General features: G+C 36.3%; 1 protein-coding gene and 1 long non-coding RNA gene across 2 annotated transcripts; both read right to left on the bottom strand.

The window, feature by feature from the left end:
- Positions 1-5,373: 5,373 nt before the first annotated feature.
- LOC138880359 (uncharacterized) lies at positions 5,374-9,024 on the bottom strand. The gene is made up of 2 exons (XR_011402986.1): positions 7,978-9,024; positions 5,374-5,710 (listed from the first exon to the last, which is right to left on the bottom strand). It is a non-coding gene; the product is annotated as an uncharacterized lncRNA (long non-coding RNA).
- A 710-nt stretch (positions 9,025-9,734) lies between these two features.
- On the bottom strand, positions 9,735-12,745 carry LOC104236840 (origin of replication complex subunit 6). Its single transcript, XM_009790854.2, has 10 exons — positions 12,543-12,745; positions 12,389-12,435; positions 11,708-11,812; positions 11,494-11,574; positions 11,212-11,323; positions 11,037-11,099; positions 10,849-10,936; positions 10,671-10,738; positions 10,191-10,287; positions 9,735-10,083 (listed from the first exon to the last, which is right to left on the bottom strand). Exons 1-10 carry the CDS (start codon positions 12,660-12,662, stop codon positions 10,010-10,012), a joined length of 855 nt encoding a protein of 284 aa, XP_009789156.1. The 5' UTR covers positions 12,663-12,745; the 3' UTR covers positions 9,735-10,009.
- Positions 12,746-15,107: the final 2,362 nt, after the last annotated feature.

Raw genomic sequence — 15,107 nt, 5'->3', positions numbered from 1 at the left:
GTCAAATCTTTTTCAAAAATGCTTCACACGGAGTACTCGGACGAGCAAAAATCGCCCGCTTTATCTTGGCGCGAAAACCCTTCGTGTCTTCGTGCAAAGAGGGGCAGCTGTAAGCACGTGATTTTTGCTTCACGGACAAGCACTCCAAAAGAAAACAAAAATAGTGACCAGTGACCTCGCTGTACAAATTTTCCAATTTTTCATGACATGTACTGCTAGTCATTTGTGGTTCATCCCATTTTTTTTTGCATTTTTTGATCTTATCAGTCAAAACACAAGGTATGTCTGTCATAGTAATCAAACCGTAATTCAGTAGTTAAAAGAAAATTCAAAAATATATGTGCATTGTTCGTTCTAGGTTGTGATTTAACTTACTTGAACATTTTAATTTGGTGTGATAATGGTGTTGAAGTGTTACATTGTTGTTTGTTTTAATTTCATTTGTTTTACTATTTATTTGTTATTTTTCATTTTTTGTTTTAAAATTAGAAAAAACAAAAAGAAAAGAGTTGAAAATCGGTTTGGGCCCAAAAATGAAACGAAATAGGCCCAAAATCGGCACTCAAGTCCAGTCCAAATCCGGCCTGCCCAAGCACCAATTCAAACGACGCCGTTTCAGGCAAGTCGATCTGAGCCGTCTAAGCCTCTTGATCCAACGGTCCACATCCGCACCCGTGACCCGACCTGTTTAGCCGGTCCAACCCAATCCATCACTTAAACCCAAACGACCCCGTTTTAATACCAAACGACCTCGTCTCACCCCTCACCATCAGATCCAAGCCGTTGAGATCATCTGATACAACGGCTCAGATCTAAACCCCTAGACCATATATAAGCTTTCTATCACACCCCACGCCCCCTAGACGCCCCCTAGTCGAACCCCCCCTTCACTCAGCTCCTTCCTCACCAAGCCCTGAAACCCCCGAAACCCTAGCAGCCGCCCTAGTTTCCCCTTCACCAGAACCCGGTGGCATGAACGCCGGTGACCACCTCCTGAACATCCTAGGACCCCCTCACTCTCCTGAACATGGATCTATTACCCCCTAGCCTCGAATCCCCTTCCGTCATCTCGAATCTTCATTTGAAGATTCGAGTCGAACCCGGACCTATACCAAACCTCACCATCTTCATACCAGACACTCCCCTGACCCCTCGTGACCAAACCAGGCTTGGTTTGGTCTGAATCTACCCACAACTTCTAAAAAACAGATCTGAAAATCCAGACCTTAGATCACATGAACCTGGGGAATCCGGCTAGCCTTAACGGGGGTTTGAGGTCTAATAGACCTTAATCAAGGTGTTCTCATGTGAGAACATCCTGATTAAAGTTTGTTCGGCCTCAAAGGGTCAGAGTTGAGTCAGATTTGGTTCAGTTTTGTTTGGACATTTTTGGTAAGTTTTCTTTTCCTTTTTGTTTTATTCAACTGCTAGTTAAGTTGTCAGCATGTTTCGTTGTGTATGTTTGGTTATTTTCTTTTGTTATTTTCCATTCGGATTTCTTCCATCTATGTCAAAGACCTTTTATTGGGTCAGTTGATTTTCTGTGTGTTCTGAATGTATTCTGTGGTATACATGATCGTCAATTAAATTAGTCGTCAAATGAGTTAATTCATATAGGTTCCCAGTGATTGAACAAAGTTGTCTGAAGTCATTCGGGACTCTATACGTGTTGTTTATATGAACGATTGATTGTTATGTGTTACGATTAATATAGTCGAGTCGATGTATGTCGTCAATTAGTTTCAGTCATTAATGGTAACAACTTGATCCGTGTTGTTTATTTCTACTGTGATCGTATTTGAATCCCATTAGGAACTGAATTGTATTGCCTATTGGTTTTGTTCAAAGTTGAATTAAAAGAACATCTAGGGGGTAGGTTATAATGGCAGTTCAGACTTTGAGCTTAAATGGATGCCATGTTCACTTAGTTCAGATGGTGGGCAGCATACGTATGGTCAGTTGTTTTGGATTAAAATAGCCTGACAGCACATGCTGTCAGATTATATTCCTGCTGCCCATACTTTGGTTAAATAAACAAGAGATTAGGACACTTTAACAACAAAAAGAGAGAGGGGCTGTCAGGGATTTCATGGGAGTTTTGTTATTTAAAATGAGTGAGTGGAAAAACAACAGGGAGGGGGAATTTTGAGTGGTCAAACAGATTGTAAAGTGTTAAGGTTAGGCTATAAAAGAGGCAGACTTTCCATTAGAAGGGGGATTTTTCTTTTGGGGCCGAAAAGAGGAGGTTTTTCTGGAAAAAAATTTAGTCTTGAGAGAGGTCTTGTGAGTTAAAGTAAACTGAAAAAAATATAAGGAAATTTCCAGAAACACTGTAACCAAACACTGTTTGAAAACTACAGAAGAATTCATATTGGTTAAGCTGTCTTGGCCAAGTTCTGTTGTTTGCCCTGATTGAGCTGCTTGTGATTGTTGAACTGCTGGTGTTGCTGCATCGAATACTCTGTTATTTCTGTTGTTTCACTACTCTTTTCTGGGATTACTTGTTTGGTGCTCGACCATCTGTTGGTTTTCTTTGTTCTGGAAACTGTTGCTGGTTGTCTGTGGACTGTGGAAAACACTTGTGGTTGTTGGTTTGTTGCTGTGTTGTTGCTGTGTATCTGCTGTTGCTGTGTTTATTGCATACTGCCCAGCTGATCATTCCTTTCTTCTTTTGTCCTCTATACCAGGTACACAACCAATACACTGTCAAATGTAATTGGAAAATTGAGCATGAATACAAAAAGAAAAGACCTGAAGTTGACTTTCATACATAGATTGTTACATTAGATATCATGTACTGTATAATAATTTTCATTCCTGTGTTGACAATAGAAGTAGCCTGTATGCCCAGTGTATATCAATATAGATTAGCTGAATGATAGTTTATATATGTATGCTGATAGGTGAAAATATTCCCAATGAAATAGGTTGTATCTTAGACTTAGTTTAACTTTGTAGTATGTCCTTTAATGTAGGCCAAGCATGAAAATCGTACTCTACTAGTTAAGTTCTTTCCTTTCTGATAAACTGCTTCATATAACTGGTAAACCATGTTTTAAGACAAAGAACACGGAGACTGCAATCTCAACCTCACGAAGGTCGAGCCCAGGTCGAAACAGACCAAGCAGGCCTGCATCGAACAAACAATGGCCCAGGTCTGGTCCATCACGCATGGGCTGGATTTGGGCCCTTAATTTTTGCTCGGCCGACTGTGTACGTGGCCGTGCTTCTGATTTTGTGCAAGCACTCGGAATTCTGTATAGATAACTTGCAAGCATGTAATTAACTAGGGCTATCTACTGTTTTCAATTAGTAGAGACAAACGCGACAAGAAACGTAGTTGCTATAGGATATCCTTTTAAAATAAGGACGAGATGAGCCTCGACAAAAAAATAAAGAAAAACGCACAAATTGCGGGGCCCTTGTTAAATATATATATGTTGAAGCATTCAGTCCCTAAGGTGGGTCGTTTAGCAAATCTCACGACCCTCCCGGAATAATAACGCGATAGCCTCTTTAAGCGCGCATTTAATAATTTTACCTTCTTAAATTCGGGTGCGCATTTATGTGACCCAAATCCAAATCTCGACGGATTCGAAATGTGTTTCTAATCACGGGTACATTGATTGTGACGTGGTTCGAGATGCATGTCCATGACGTCGCAAATTCCTTTTAAAAATAGAACGAGACGAGCCTCGACAAACAAAATGTACAAAGCTGCGGGGCCCTCTAGATGTATGTATATATTAAAGTATTTAGAATTCGGGATATGCCGTTTAACGAATTTTTACGACTTTCCCCAAAATAACAAGACGCTAGTTGCTTTAGGCGCGCCTTTAACAATTTATTTTCCTTAATTCGGGTGCACATTTATGTGACCCAAATCCAAATCTCAACCGAGTCGAGATATATCGATAACCACGGGTACATTGATGTAACGTGGTTCGAGATATGTTTTCACGACGTTGCAATTCTCGTAAAAATAATAATAATGACAAAAGCGGTTAAAAGATAAAATTTGCACATGGTTCATAATTGTATTTAAAATCAGATAAATAAGCCGAATATAACAGTTGAGCGACCGTGCTAGAACCACGGAACTCGGGAATGCCTAACACCTTCTCCCGGGTTAACAGAATTCCTTATCCGGATTTTTGGTACGCAGACTGTAATATAGAGTCATTCTTTTCCTCGATTCGGGATTAAAATTGGTGACTTGGGACACCCTAAATCTCCCAAGTGGCGACTCTGAAATAAATAACCCAATCCCGTTTTGATTGTCCTTTAATTGCTAAAACTCCCCTGCCCCCTCGCGGGTGCGGAAAAAGGAGGTGTGACAATTGGTATTGCAATCATTGCCATAAAATAAGCCCACATCGGTAATCCCCCTTAGATAACGTAATATGTGCTTGATTTTATTCCAATTTCTCCTTGAGCGGAGCTATATCTTGCTAAGACATTAACTGAAAAAGTTATGTCATGTCTTGTAGTGTTAGCAAGATATATTAGCGCACCAATTGCATTAAGATATGGTACTTTAGGACCAAGAAGCTCTTCATTATTTTCATGAGGTCGGAGTGGATCTTTATTTATATCGAGTAATCTCACAACCATCGGGGTACTTAATGGATGTGCTTTATCCACATAGAAGCTCTTTAAAATCTTTTTAGTGTATGCTGATTGAAGGACAAAAATTCTATCTTTCATATATTCAATTTGTAGACCAAGACAAAATTTTGTCTTTCCAAGATCTTTCATTTCAAATTCTTTCTTTAAACAGTCTACTGCTTTAGGAAGCTCTCCGGGAGTTCTAATGATATTTGAATCATCAACATAGATGGCGATTATAACAAATTCAAATCCATATCCTTTTATAAGGACACAAGGACAAATTGAATTATTCTTATACCCTTCTTTCAACAAGTACTCTCTCGGACGATTATACCAAATGCGCCCTGATTGTTTCAATCCGTATAAGGATTTTTGAAGCTTTATTTAATAAATTTCTTGGAAACCTTAATATGCTCCAAGACAATTTAAATCTTTCAATGATATCCACTATACGCATATCAAGTTTTTCATATATTGCCAGATTAAAACCTGAAGTGACTATATCCACTATAAGAGAACATGTCTCCATATAATCAATGTGAGGATATTTACTAATTTTCTTGTGCCACAAGTCGTCTTTATGTCTATCGACTTGAACCTTTCGCACAAGAACACATTTATACCTCAATTGACTTTATACTTTCAGGTGTTGGACTATCCGTCCAACTTCACATTTTTCAAGTGAAGTCAATTTCATTGCGTATTTTTTTATTTGGCCAATCTTTTATCCGTCCAAATTTCATGACAAATTTGATCTCAAGATCCTCGTCAATATTAATCATATTGAGCGCTACATTATATTAACAATATTGTCGACAATCATTTTATGTCGGTTTCATTATTACCCAATAACGACATAACTTATTGATATCTCTTTATTTTATTTTTTTCAGGTACCTGAGCCTCTCCCATGAGGTCTTATGAAGTGTTATGTCGTGGTGCTCTTCTAGGGCACTTGCCTCCTTATTATGACCATTTTGAATATTTGCCCCTCTCTTTCTTCAAGGTGTTTTATCTTTGGAACCGATTAGTCTGTTACACTTCATGCGTGCCATAGACTCTGTCCCTCATGGCTTTATTCTATTTGGAGCATTAGCAGCTGAAATATGACATTTAGCTTTGGGTCAGCAAATGCGTCTGGCAATAATTTGTAAATGAATTATCACTTGAACTTCAAGTTTATATTTTCTTGTGCGAGGATCTATATGTATTCATAATAATTCATTTCACGTATCACTTTCTTAGCTGCCCATTTTCTCCCCCTAATGTTAGAATCCCAACACATTTCTCAACCATCTTTGGGAACTCATCTTTGTGCATTTTGGTGGCATAATTAAATCATATAGCACATCCATATTTCTATATAGAAATTATTTGGTTCCTGACCCTGAACCGATTGTGATAGGGAGAAATTTTATAACTTGGCTAGATGCGTACAAGTGCTGCTGTATATTAAATAATAAATCTCATACCAAATTTCATTTTTGGGAGTTTTGTTCTCATAACCAATGATTTAGCTATAATTGGAGGCATACAATTTCTGCTAAATCAACTTGGATTTAAACCAGTATTATTAAGATAAATCATCATAATTTATATTCTGGAATTGTGCTCTAATAATTTGAGCAAGCAATCTTGCAAAAACCAAACTGCAAGTTGATAACAAATGCACATGTGACCATAAAATAGATGCATCTATTAAAATCATATAATAGTAAACGGTCCACATGGCAGGTGACTGGGCCCATATATATATCACCTTTTATTCCTTCCACAAATCAAAGGATTCAATCCCAACCTTTAACTGGTATATCATGAGAATAAGCAGCACAAGAGAATTTTTGAAGAATCTTCTATTCTTCAATATGTGTCAATGTAATTCTTAATTAATTTTTCGCATCATAATTGAACCGATATGGTCAACCGGTCATGCCAATTAATATTTATTTTAGTAAATCTCTAGTTTACTTGTGGCATATGATTCCAGCATCATGCTTATATTTGTGTAGTACAAATAGAAAGAAGATCGGGTAACCTTTCATATTTACCCGGTATGATTATAGAAATATGAAGATATTCAATCTTCCTTTCATTTATAGTCTCAATATGCCAATCACTTTGACTTATATATTTGAAACTCAAAAAGTTTCTTTTGAGACTTTACAATATCAATGTCATGAATAAGTTTATTCATCCGGGTAGTAACAAACTAGTTTTTCCGGAGTTCTTAACAACTTTTGTACAACAAGATCTTTTATCATATCATTCATATGTTAAATATCTCCTTCACGGAGAAAATTATATCATAATAAATTATCATGGTCAAAATCATCACAAGCAAAATCATTTCTTGCTTTAGTTTTGCCTTTAATAACTTTTATAAGGCATGACAAAATAATATTTGGCATATCACATGTACGCGACCAATGACATATTTCATGTAACCACACAATAATATTTATTCTCTTTATTTTACTCAAACCTCCCTTAGAGGTGAGTTGTGTGGTATTCATATAATCATGAATTGCATATCTTTATTCATTGCTTTTATCACATATTGCCACATTCAACTTTAGGAATGGGTTTGCATTCTTAATGCTTATCACAAGTCACATTCTCTTCAAGGAATGGATCATAATCAGCGACGTGCTTTATTATTTTCATACCAATTTGATGGTAAGCATTGCCTTCACATTTTGAAGGACTATTTTGAGAACTCTTATTGTTCTCCTTTTATAATCATAGTGATGATGATTATTATTTTGATATTTGGAACGCCCACGTTCATTGTTCAACTACTTGTCTTCATTGAAACTTATTATGCACTGTTATCACATTCACTTCAAAAATGGAGCAAATCAAGTGGGACAATTTTTATGTCTTTTCATGAAAAATATATAATTTTTCTTTAGTCATCATTATATCATCAATATGGTACATTGGGACTCAAACCCAATGTCTTACCAATATAAAGGCATGTTAGGCCATAATAAATTGGGACTCAAACCTAACTCTTATCATTATGGAGCATCAGGACTTGATCTCGATGTCTTATCCTCAATTAATGGCATAATAGGCTAAACAATATTGAGATTCATTCTCAAGCCTTAATTTCAATCACATGCCAAGAAAGTTATACACAACTAATTTGCAATTTAGCAAATCAAATTTGCTTTCTTAAATAAGTGTACAAATCTCAAATCAGCGTAAAGCTTTATTAATTATTTGTAGCATCTATATGAAATACAATTATTTGTAGTCAGAATATTTCTTCTAAATTTAGAGTTTAAAAGGATCATAAAATCATTGTCATAATATTTATTGAGTCACTCTCAAAAATATTGTTGTTTTCGGGGTATACCCTACCTATTGGATTTGATTTAACGCCATGACTTTCCTGCACTCAATTCAACCAAGCAATTAGTGAATAAATTTATCAAAAGTACACCATATAGGTAACAACACATATATAGTACTAATACATAAATTCAGCATTTATATTACCTGAAAAGTGACATTATAGGTAACAACTTACCAGTTGTAGCTTGTGCATCATTCATATAAAATACTTAAAAATGGTAAGTCAGTAGCAAACATCAAGTAGGTCATGGATACTCAAAAATACCTCTTCTAGTAGTCATACTAATCATTGTTTGCTTTCAAATGATACGACCATAAATTATGAAGTATACTTTCTCAATAGCTGGTTTGTTTTCCAAACTTCAAAGAAGTAATTAATCAACCTAGATAAAGATGTGAAGTATTTCTTGTTTTCTTCAAGATGATTTATGCTTTTAATCAATATGACCAATTTTATTTTATTTTTTATTCTTTTTTTTTTATACTATATGCAAGTGTAAAAATCCAAAAGGAAAAAAATATTCATCCAAGTAAAAGAAAATGTTAAAAGCGGCAGGACAGATTGAAGATAGTTAACACATAAATATGCATAAGACAATTTATATAAAATATCCTTGGTTACCATGACATGCATCATATCAACAATTAACTGCTACTATGATTTTAACATACAAAACTTCGAAAATTTTATTCCATTCATGTGATATAAAAGATGTGATATTAATATGTGCTTATGCAATACAGGTGTAGTAAGAAGTTGTGTGCATATGAGATTTTAAAGGAATAACAAGTATAAGATAATCATACCTTCTTACATTTCATTACTTATCATATGTAGTTTCTCTTTACATTTAACCATGTGATGATATGTATGGCTTCTAATTGTAATCTTTCTGGATGTAGGAAAAATTTTGTAGATATATATATACAATTGGGTAGAGACTTGTGCTGATAACGTGTTATGAAATAAATGCAATTTAGTAAAACATGAACAAGAAATAAAGACAATTTAGTAAAACATGAATAAGAAATAGAGATAGAGAGAAAGGAAAAGATTTTCTTCTTAAATTGTGTGTATTTTCTTATCTATTACAAAGCCTTTATATAGGCATGAAAAGTGAAGAAAATATGTCATGGAATATGTCATTGAACATAGAAAATATGTCATTGAATATGTCATTAACCATTTGAGAGAAAAATCATGGAGGAAGAATAGACATCCACCATATTTTGATTTTTATCATAACATGTATGTTATTATTGTATTGTTGTTAAGTTTTGGGACAGTTATCTTTAAACTTGTGTTGGAAAATTCCAACTACAACTTAACCTCAATTACTAGCTTGTATAGGTGAGAATGTCTTAGAAATTGACAACCAACAAGAGAGAGTTATGGAATTGTTTAAACTTGAATTAGTCCTAGTCATAAAATAAAACAAAAAACTCCAGACATTAAATAGGACTTTCCAATTGTGGAACTTGGGTCTTCTATGTGGATATATTCACTATCATATTTTTCTTTCAAAGACAAGTCTTCAATTGCGGAAGCATCCTTTTTCTATTTCTTTCTTGAAATACAAGGTCTCCAATTGTGAAAGCATCCTTTTGTCTTGACCATTTCGTCAAGAGTGGATGACTATACATTTTATGATTACGTGCATACAGGATAATAATTCTGAAAGACATGAGGACTATAAATAGTAAGATAATGAGTTACGTATTATAGAAGAAAATGGTCACAGAACACTCTCAATTATTGAACTATCAACAGCATGTGACGTGATTATTAAATAAAAATAATTTATATCTATACAGAGAAACTTTGCTGTTAAGCAAAAGATTAATCCAAATGGTGATTAAGTTTCAGTAGTGGCCTACCACTATCAAAGTTCAATGAAACATACTAATTTCCCTTCTTTTGTTTTTCTCTAGTCAACTATGGTATCAAGAAAACAAAAGGAAGTTTCTTCCCAATCATTCTCTTTACTGTATTGAAAAATCAACTAAAATTTGTCTAATTGAAAATGACAATTGAGCTTTATGTAGCTTGCACTTGTGTTTCAGGAACTTTCTTCATGAAGTCGAGCCGGGCTTGTTTGTTTTGTTTAGGAGCTACAAGAATAAACAGACAATTTCCATCAGTACATAAGCTAGCTAATATAGTTACCAAATGTTCTAGAAACTCTTTCAGTTATGGATAGGGTATGCATTTACTCTACCTTTTTGGCCACTTTCATTATTTGATGCTAGGACAATAGATTTCCATTCCTCATAAGCATGTTTGTCCATACGTTTGCGCTTCTTGTAGGCTGATGACTGTAAAATGAAGGGCCTCAGAACTCCATAAAAGCCAACTCAAACTGAAATGTAATAACTTTAACTATACTGCTCATGCACAAAGTTTTGCAGCGATTGACTTGCATTTAGCCATGCTTTAGTTTATGGTAAAGGGGACAAACCAGTGACCAATCAAATCCATCATATTTTTTCTAATCGAGGGGTTCAAATAAGCATCTGTGTGGATTGCAACAGACACTATGTACGCAACAATTGTAGGGTTGCATCCCACCATCTATTCAATACATATGCACAGATGTTTTTACATCTGAGTTGAGAGCTTCAATGCTCCTTATTTATGTTGATTAGTGTTATGGAATGAATAACTAGTAGCAAAATCGAAGAGAGAGCTTATAATTTACATTATCCTCCTCAGATGAATAGCCACCATCTTCAACAGTCCTTTTTTCAGGTAATGCATCTAGCAACTCTGCATATGCAAATCACTGAGTTAAAGACCAAATATCATCATATGTATTGAAAAGGACTGAACCACATTTTGCTTGCACTGAAGTGAGGAACTTAATCAGCATGAGTTACCTCGGTTCCCCTTCACTGTCTTAGGATCTTTTTTCTCCTTTGATATACCAAAAACATCAAAACAAAGATCGCTCATCGAGGTAGAAACCTGTATTATGTCAAACATAATATTATTAGAATCATAGTATAGCAAACTGATAGCTTAAGTAAATAAATGATTAAGGAACCAAGGGAGCATAAGGCCCTACACTAGCAAATTCAGATTCTGATGTGCCACAAAGCTCAATTAACTTCATTTTGTCAACCTTGAGCTGCAAAACACAGACAAAGAAACAATGAGGCATTTTATACCAAATTATCATGCTGCTACAACCAGTACAAGAGAGCAAGACTGCCAATAAGTAAAAAGTAGACCAAACAAACCTTGTGCCTTTTTGCGCACAGATAGAATGCACCAGCAGAAAACACAGGTCGAGTGAAATCAGCACTTGACCTTCGAGAAGGTGGCAAGGATGCAAGAAACCGATCCTTGTACCTGAAAATAAACAATTTCAATCGTTCATTCACTATGAGAAGCCTAATTCTCTAAGTGCTTATACAAAAGCAGCTTATTCTTGTCCAATTTGGTTCACAAACATTCGATCAAATATCACAGGCAGTACAATTCTGTAAAACCATAAGTACAAAGTTGACAATCAAACTTACAATGATAGACCTTTACGAACAAAAGGAATGAGTCTGACACACCCAAACTGAATTCCCAGTTCTCTAATATCAAGCTTGTTTCTGCAAAGTTGAAGCAAAGAAACATTCACGTCAGCAAGAATCTAACACATAACAAAACACCATTTAGCTCCAAAAGACATGTACAGATTCACAAAAGGAAAGTGTAGACTGAAACAAAAGATTGACAACTTACTTCACTCCAATACCATTCTGCATTGAAATGAACGATCTGTTATAAGCCTTCTCAGACATCCCACTCAATTTTATTGCTGCCTGACGATCAAACACCATGTCCATCCTACATTTATCATCAAAACATCTTACAAAATGATACACACAAATATTACTCCTACTATACCACATTTCACAACTCATCAGCACATAAAATAATTTTTTTGTTCAGACCCAATAATGTTTCACAACTCGCTACAGAAATGCAAGGTAAGGCTGCATATATTAGACCCGATGCTGGTCCATCCTCCCGCACATATAGGGAGCTTAGTGGATCAGGCTACCATTTTTCTAATGTTGATGCAATACAATAAATAGACAGTTAATTTGCCTTATAAAACAAATAATTTAGCATTAAGACAAAATAAGTCAAAATAGAACAGAAGTTATACATTGCCCAGCTGATTCATCCATTGGTACTTTGACATCCAAAATCAACCCCCAAAAAAATTAATTGAAACACATATAGAGGATTCAACACAATTTTTGTTATTTTTATGTAGTACTATAAATCAACACAAAACTGATAAAGATCCTAATTTAATTGAAACACATATAGAGGATTCATAGAACCAATCCCTAAATTTACAAAATTGACCCAAACTAATTAGGAATCGACACACCATTAATTGACTCCCATTACCTAGAAGCAGCAATCTCTAGGCAAATTATAGCCTTGCATATCTCGCCCTGCAGAAAAGAATCAAATAGATTTTTGGTTAACATTGTTCCAAATTACATTCCAATCGAATAAATTTCTTCTTTCAAACGACCAATTCATAACATTAGTTACTTACGACGCCGATGACGGAGGAATCGAATTGGACATCAGCGAGACGACGGAGCTCGGCGGCTTTACGTACAATGTGCTTGGTTTCAGATAGACCGAGCTTTCGGGCAATGTCGGAAAGATCCATTTGATTTCGGGTTGGGGAATGAAAGGGAATCGGGGATTTCGGGTCGCATTTTGGAGGTTTTAAGGAGAGAAAGTGGACATGGCGGGAATGTTGAATTGGTTGTGTTTTGGACGGTTTATTTTTCGCGCGCGCGGGGTTATGATATGGAGAGTCTGCCTTTGGCGCCAAGGATTATTTTTACTGTGGTAAAAGGAGGTTTAAAAGCTAATTTGGAGGGGGGAAATTAAAATGAAATATAGCCATTTTTGGAGGATTCTTATTAGTACAGCTAAGGAAAATATTGATTCACCGTTAACTTATTTATGTTTGATAATAAAAAATGGTGATAATAAGTATAATTATGATTAAATGATAAACCGTATGTAAAGATGATTATTTATACATTATTTTGGTGTAAATATAAGATAACAGAGAAAAAATTTGATAGGTTTACAATCGAAATATCTTCTAAGGTTGATTAGATTTCTCTCTTTCCCAACTCTAAAATTGAAAATAACAAAAATTATGTGGAAAGATTATTACTTTTTTTCTTATTTGGTGTGTCTGTAAGGTCGAAATCACGTATGCTCTATTTCACGGGCTCGAAGAGTCGCTTCAAGCCCGAGTTCAGGATGGGTCGAGTTCGAGGCCGATGAACTAAGCCTGATGACAGAATACAGGGCTCGAAGATCAGAGTATGCGGTAGGCACCGAAGCCGAGTGCGACCAACCCCGAGGTGGGGTCGTTATGAGTTTGTTACAGATTTGGGTCCCCTTTATATAGCAGGAGAACCTATACCAGGTGGTTAGACAGTTGTCCCAATAAGATTCCTTACTATAAATAGAAATGTACCTTATTTAAGGTTCTCCTGCTATATAAAGGGGACCTCAATCATTTATAAAGGGCATCAATCATCAGTAAAGAATATACTCTCTTACTTTCTTGCCTATTGCTCATCTGAATCATCTTATTATTTTACTGTTATTGTTGTTCTTGTTCTTTTACCTCGAGGTCGCCTTTGCACGAGGTCGAGGTCTGCTTACACAATTGGTTTGACTTGCCTTACTTTTAAATTTATGCATTAATTCCTTATTTATCAATTAGTATTGGATTAAATCACAAACAAGTTTAATTGTTACTCGTATTTTCGAGGTAAACAGTTTGGCGCCCACCGTGGGGCTAAAGATAATAGTGGTTATTTCAGTACTGGTTCTTATAACACACGTTATTTTCACACTTGATATTGTCAAAGATTCTTTGTTTTCAGGTTAAACATGTCAAACTCACAGAACGCGCCCGTACATGGTGATGACGGTCTTGGGTTCCACGGAGAAAATGACAACATAATTGCTCCAGCGGTCGAGGTGCTATCGGTCAACCTTGGGGAAGTGCCTGCTGCCGACCCGGTCGATGTCAATTCGCACATTGCTCTGAACGAGGACTTAGGCGCGGATCCTGGAGCAAGTGTGCACAAGGAAGGCCGAACTGGTGTCCAATGAACTCAAGGCGTAGGAGACGGGAGAGTTAGACTCCAAGTAATATTTGAGATGTTACGAGCTCAACAGATTGTTATCGCTCAGCTTCAAAGTCAGCAAAAAACTCCAAGTGTGGTCGAACCAGGAATCACCCGCCGAACTGAGCCGGTGCTTGAAAGATCGAATGGTAATGGCTCAGGGACTGATCCCACGATTATGAGGATGCTCGAGGAGCTCACCAAAAGGATCGAGTCGGGGGAGAAAAAGATTGAGGATAATAACAAAAAAGTGGAGACGTATAACTCCCGTGTTGATCAAATACCAGGGGCACCCCCGGTCTTGAAAGGATTGGATGCCCAAAAATTCATGCAAAAGTCATTTCCCACGAGTGAGACTCCGATGCCCATACATGAGAAGTTCTGTATGCCTGCATACCTAAATATAATGGAACGAGCTATCCTAATAAACACATTACCTCGTACACTTGCGGGATTAAAGGAAACTACTTAAATGATGATGAGATCCAGTCAGTATTGTTGAAAAAATTTCGGGAAACTTTGCCAAAAGGAGCCATGATTTGGTATCACAACTTGCCACCGGACATTATTCATTCGTTTGCTATGTTAGCAGACGCCTTCGTGAAAGTACATGTCGGGGCCATAAAGGTTGCAACAAGGAAGTCGGATGTTTTTAAGATAAGACAGAGGAATGTTGATATGCTAAGGGAGTTCGTGTCCCGATTTCAAATAAAGCGAATAGAAGTACCACCGATCTCGGATGATTGGGCGGTACAAGCTTTTATGCATGGGTTGAACGAGCGGAGTTCGATCCCATCACGACAGTTGAAGCAAAATCTGATTGAGTACCTAGCTGTGACTTGGTCAGACGTACATAATCTTTACCAATCGAAGGTCAGGGTCAAGGACGACCAGTTGAGAGCCCCTTCGGGTTCAGTTCATCCTAATAGATTGGCAGTAAAGGCCTCGAGGGA

This window comes from Nicotiana sylvestris, chromosome 10 (genome assembly GCF_000393655.2).
Source record: "Nicotiana sylvestris chromosome 10, ASM39365v2, whole genome shotgun sequence".
Lineage (NCBI taxonomy): Eukaryota > Viridiplantae > Streptophyta > Magnoliopsida > Solanales > Solanaceae > Nicotiana > Nicotiana sylvestris.
The sequence above is the reverse complement of the archived record's forward strand: the minus strand, read 5'-3'. Positions and strand labels throughout refer to the sequence as shown.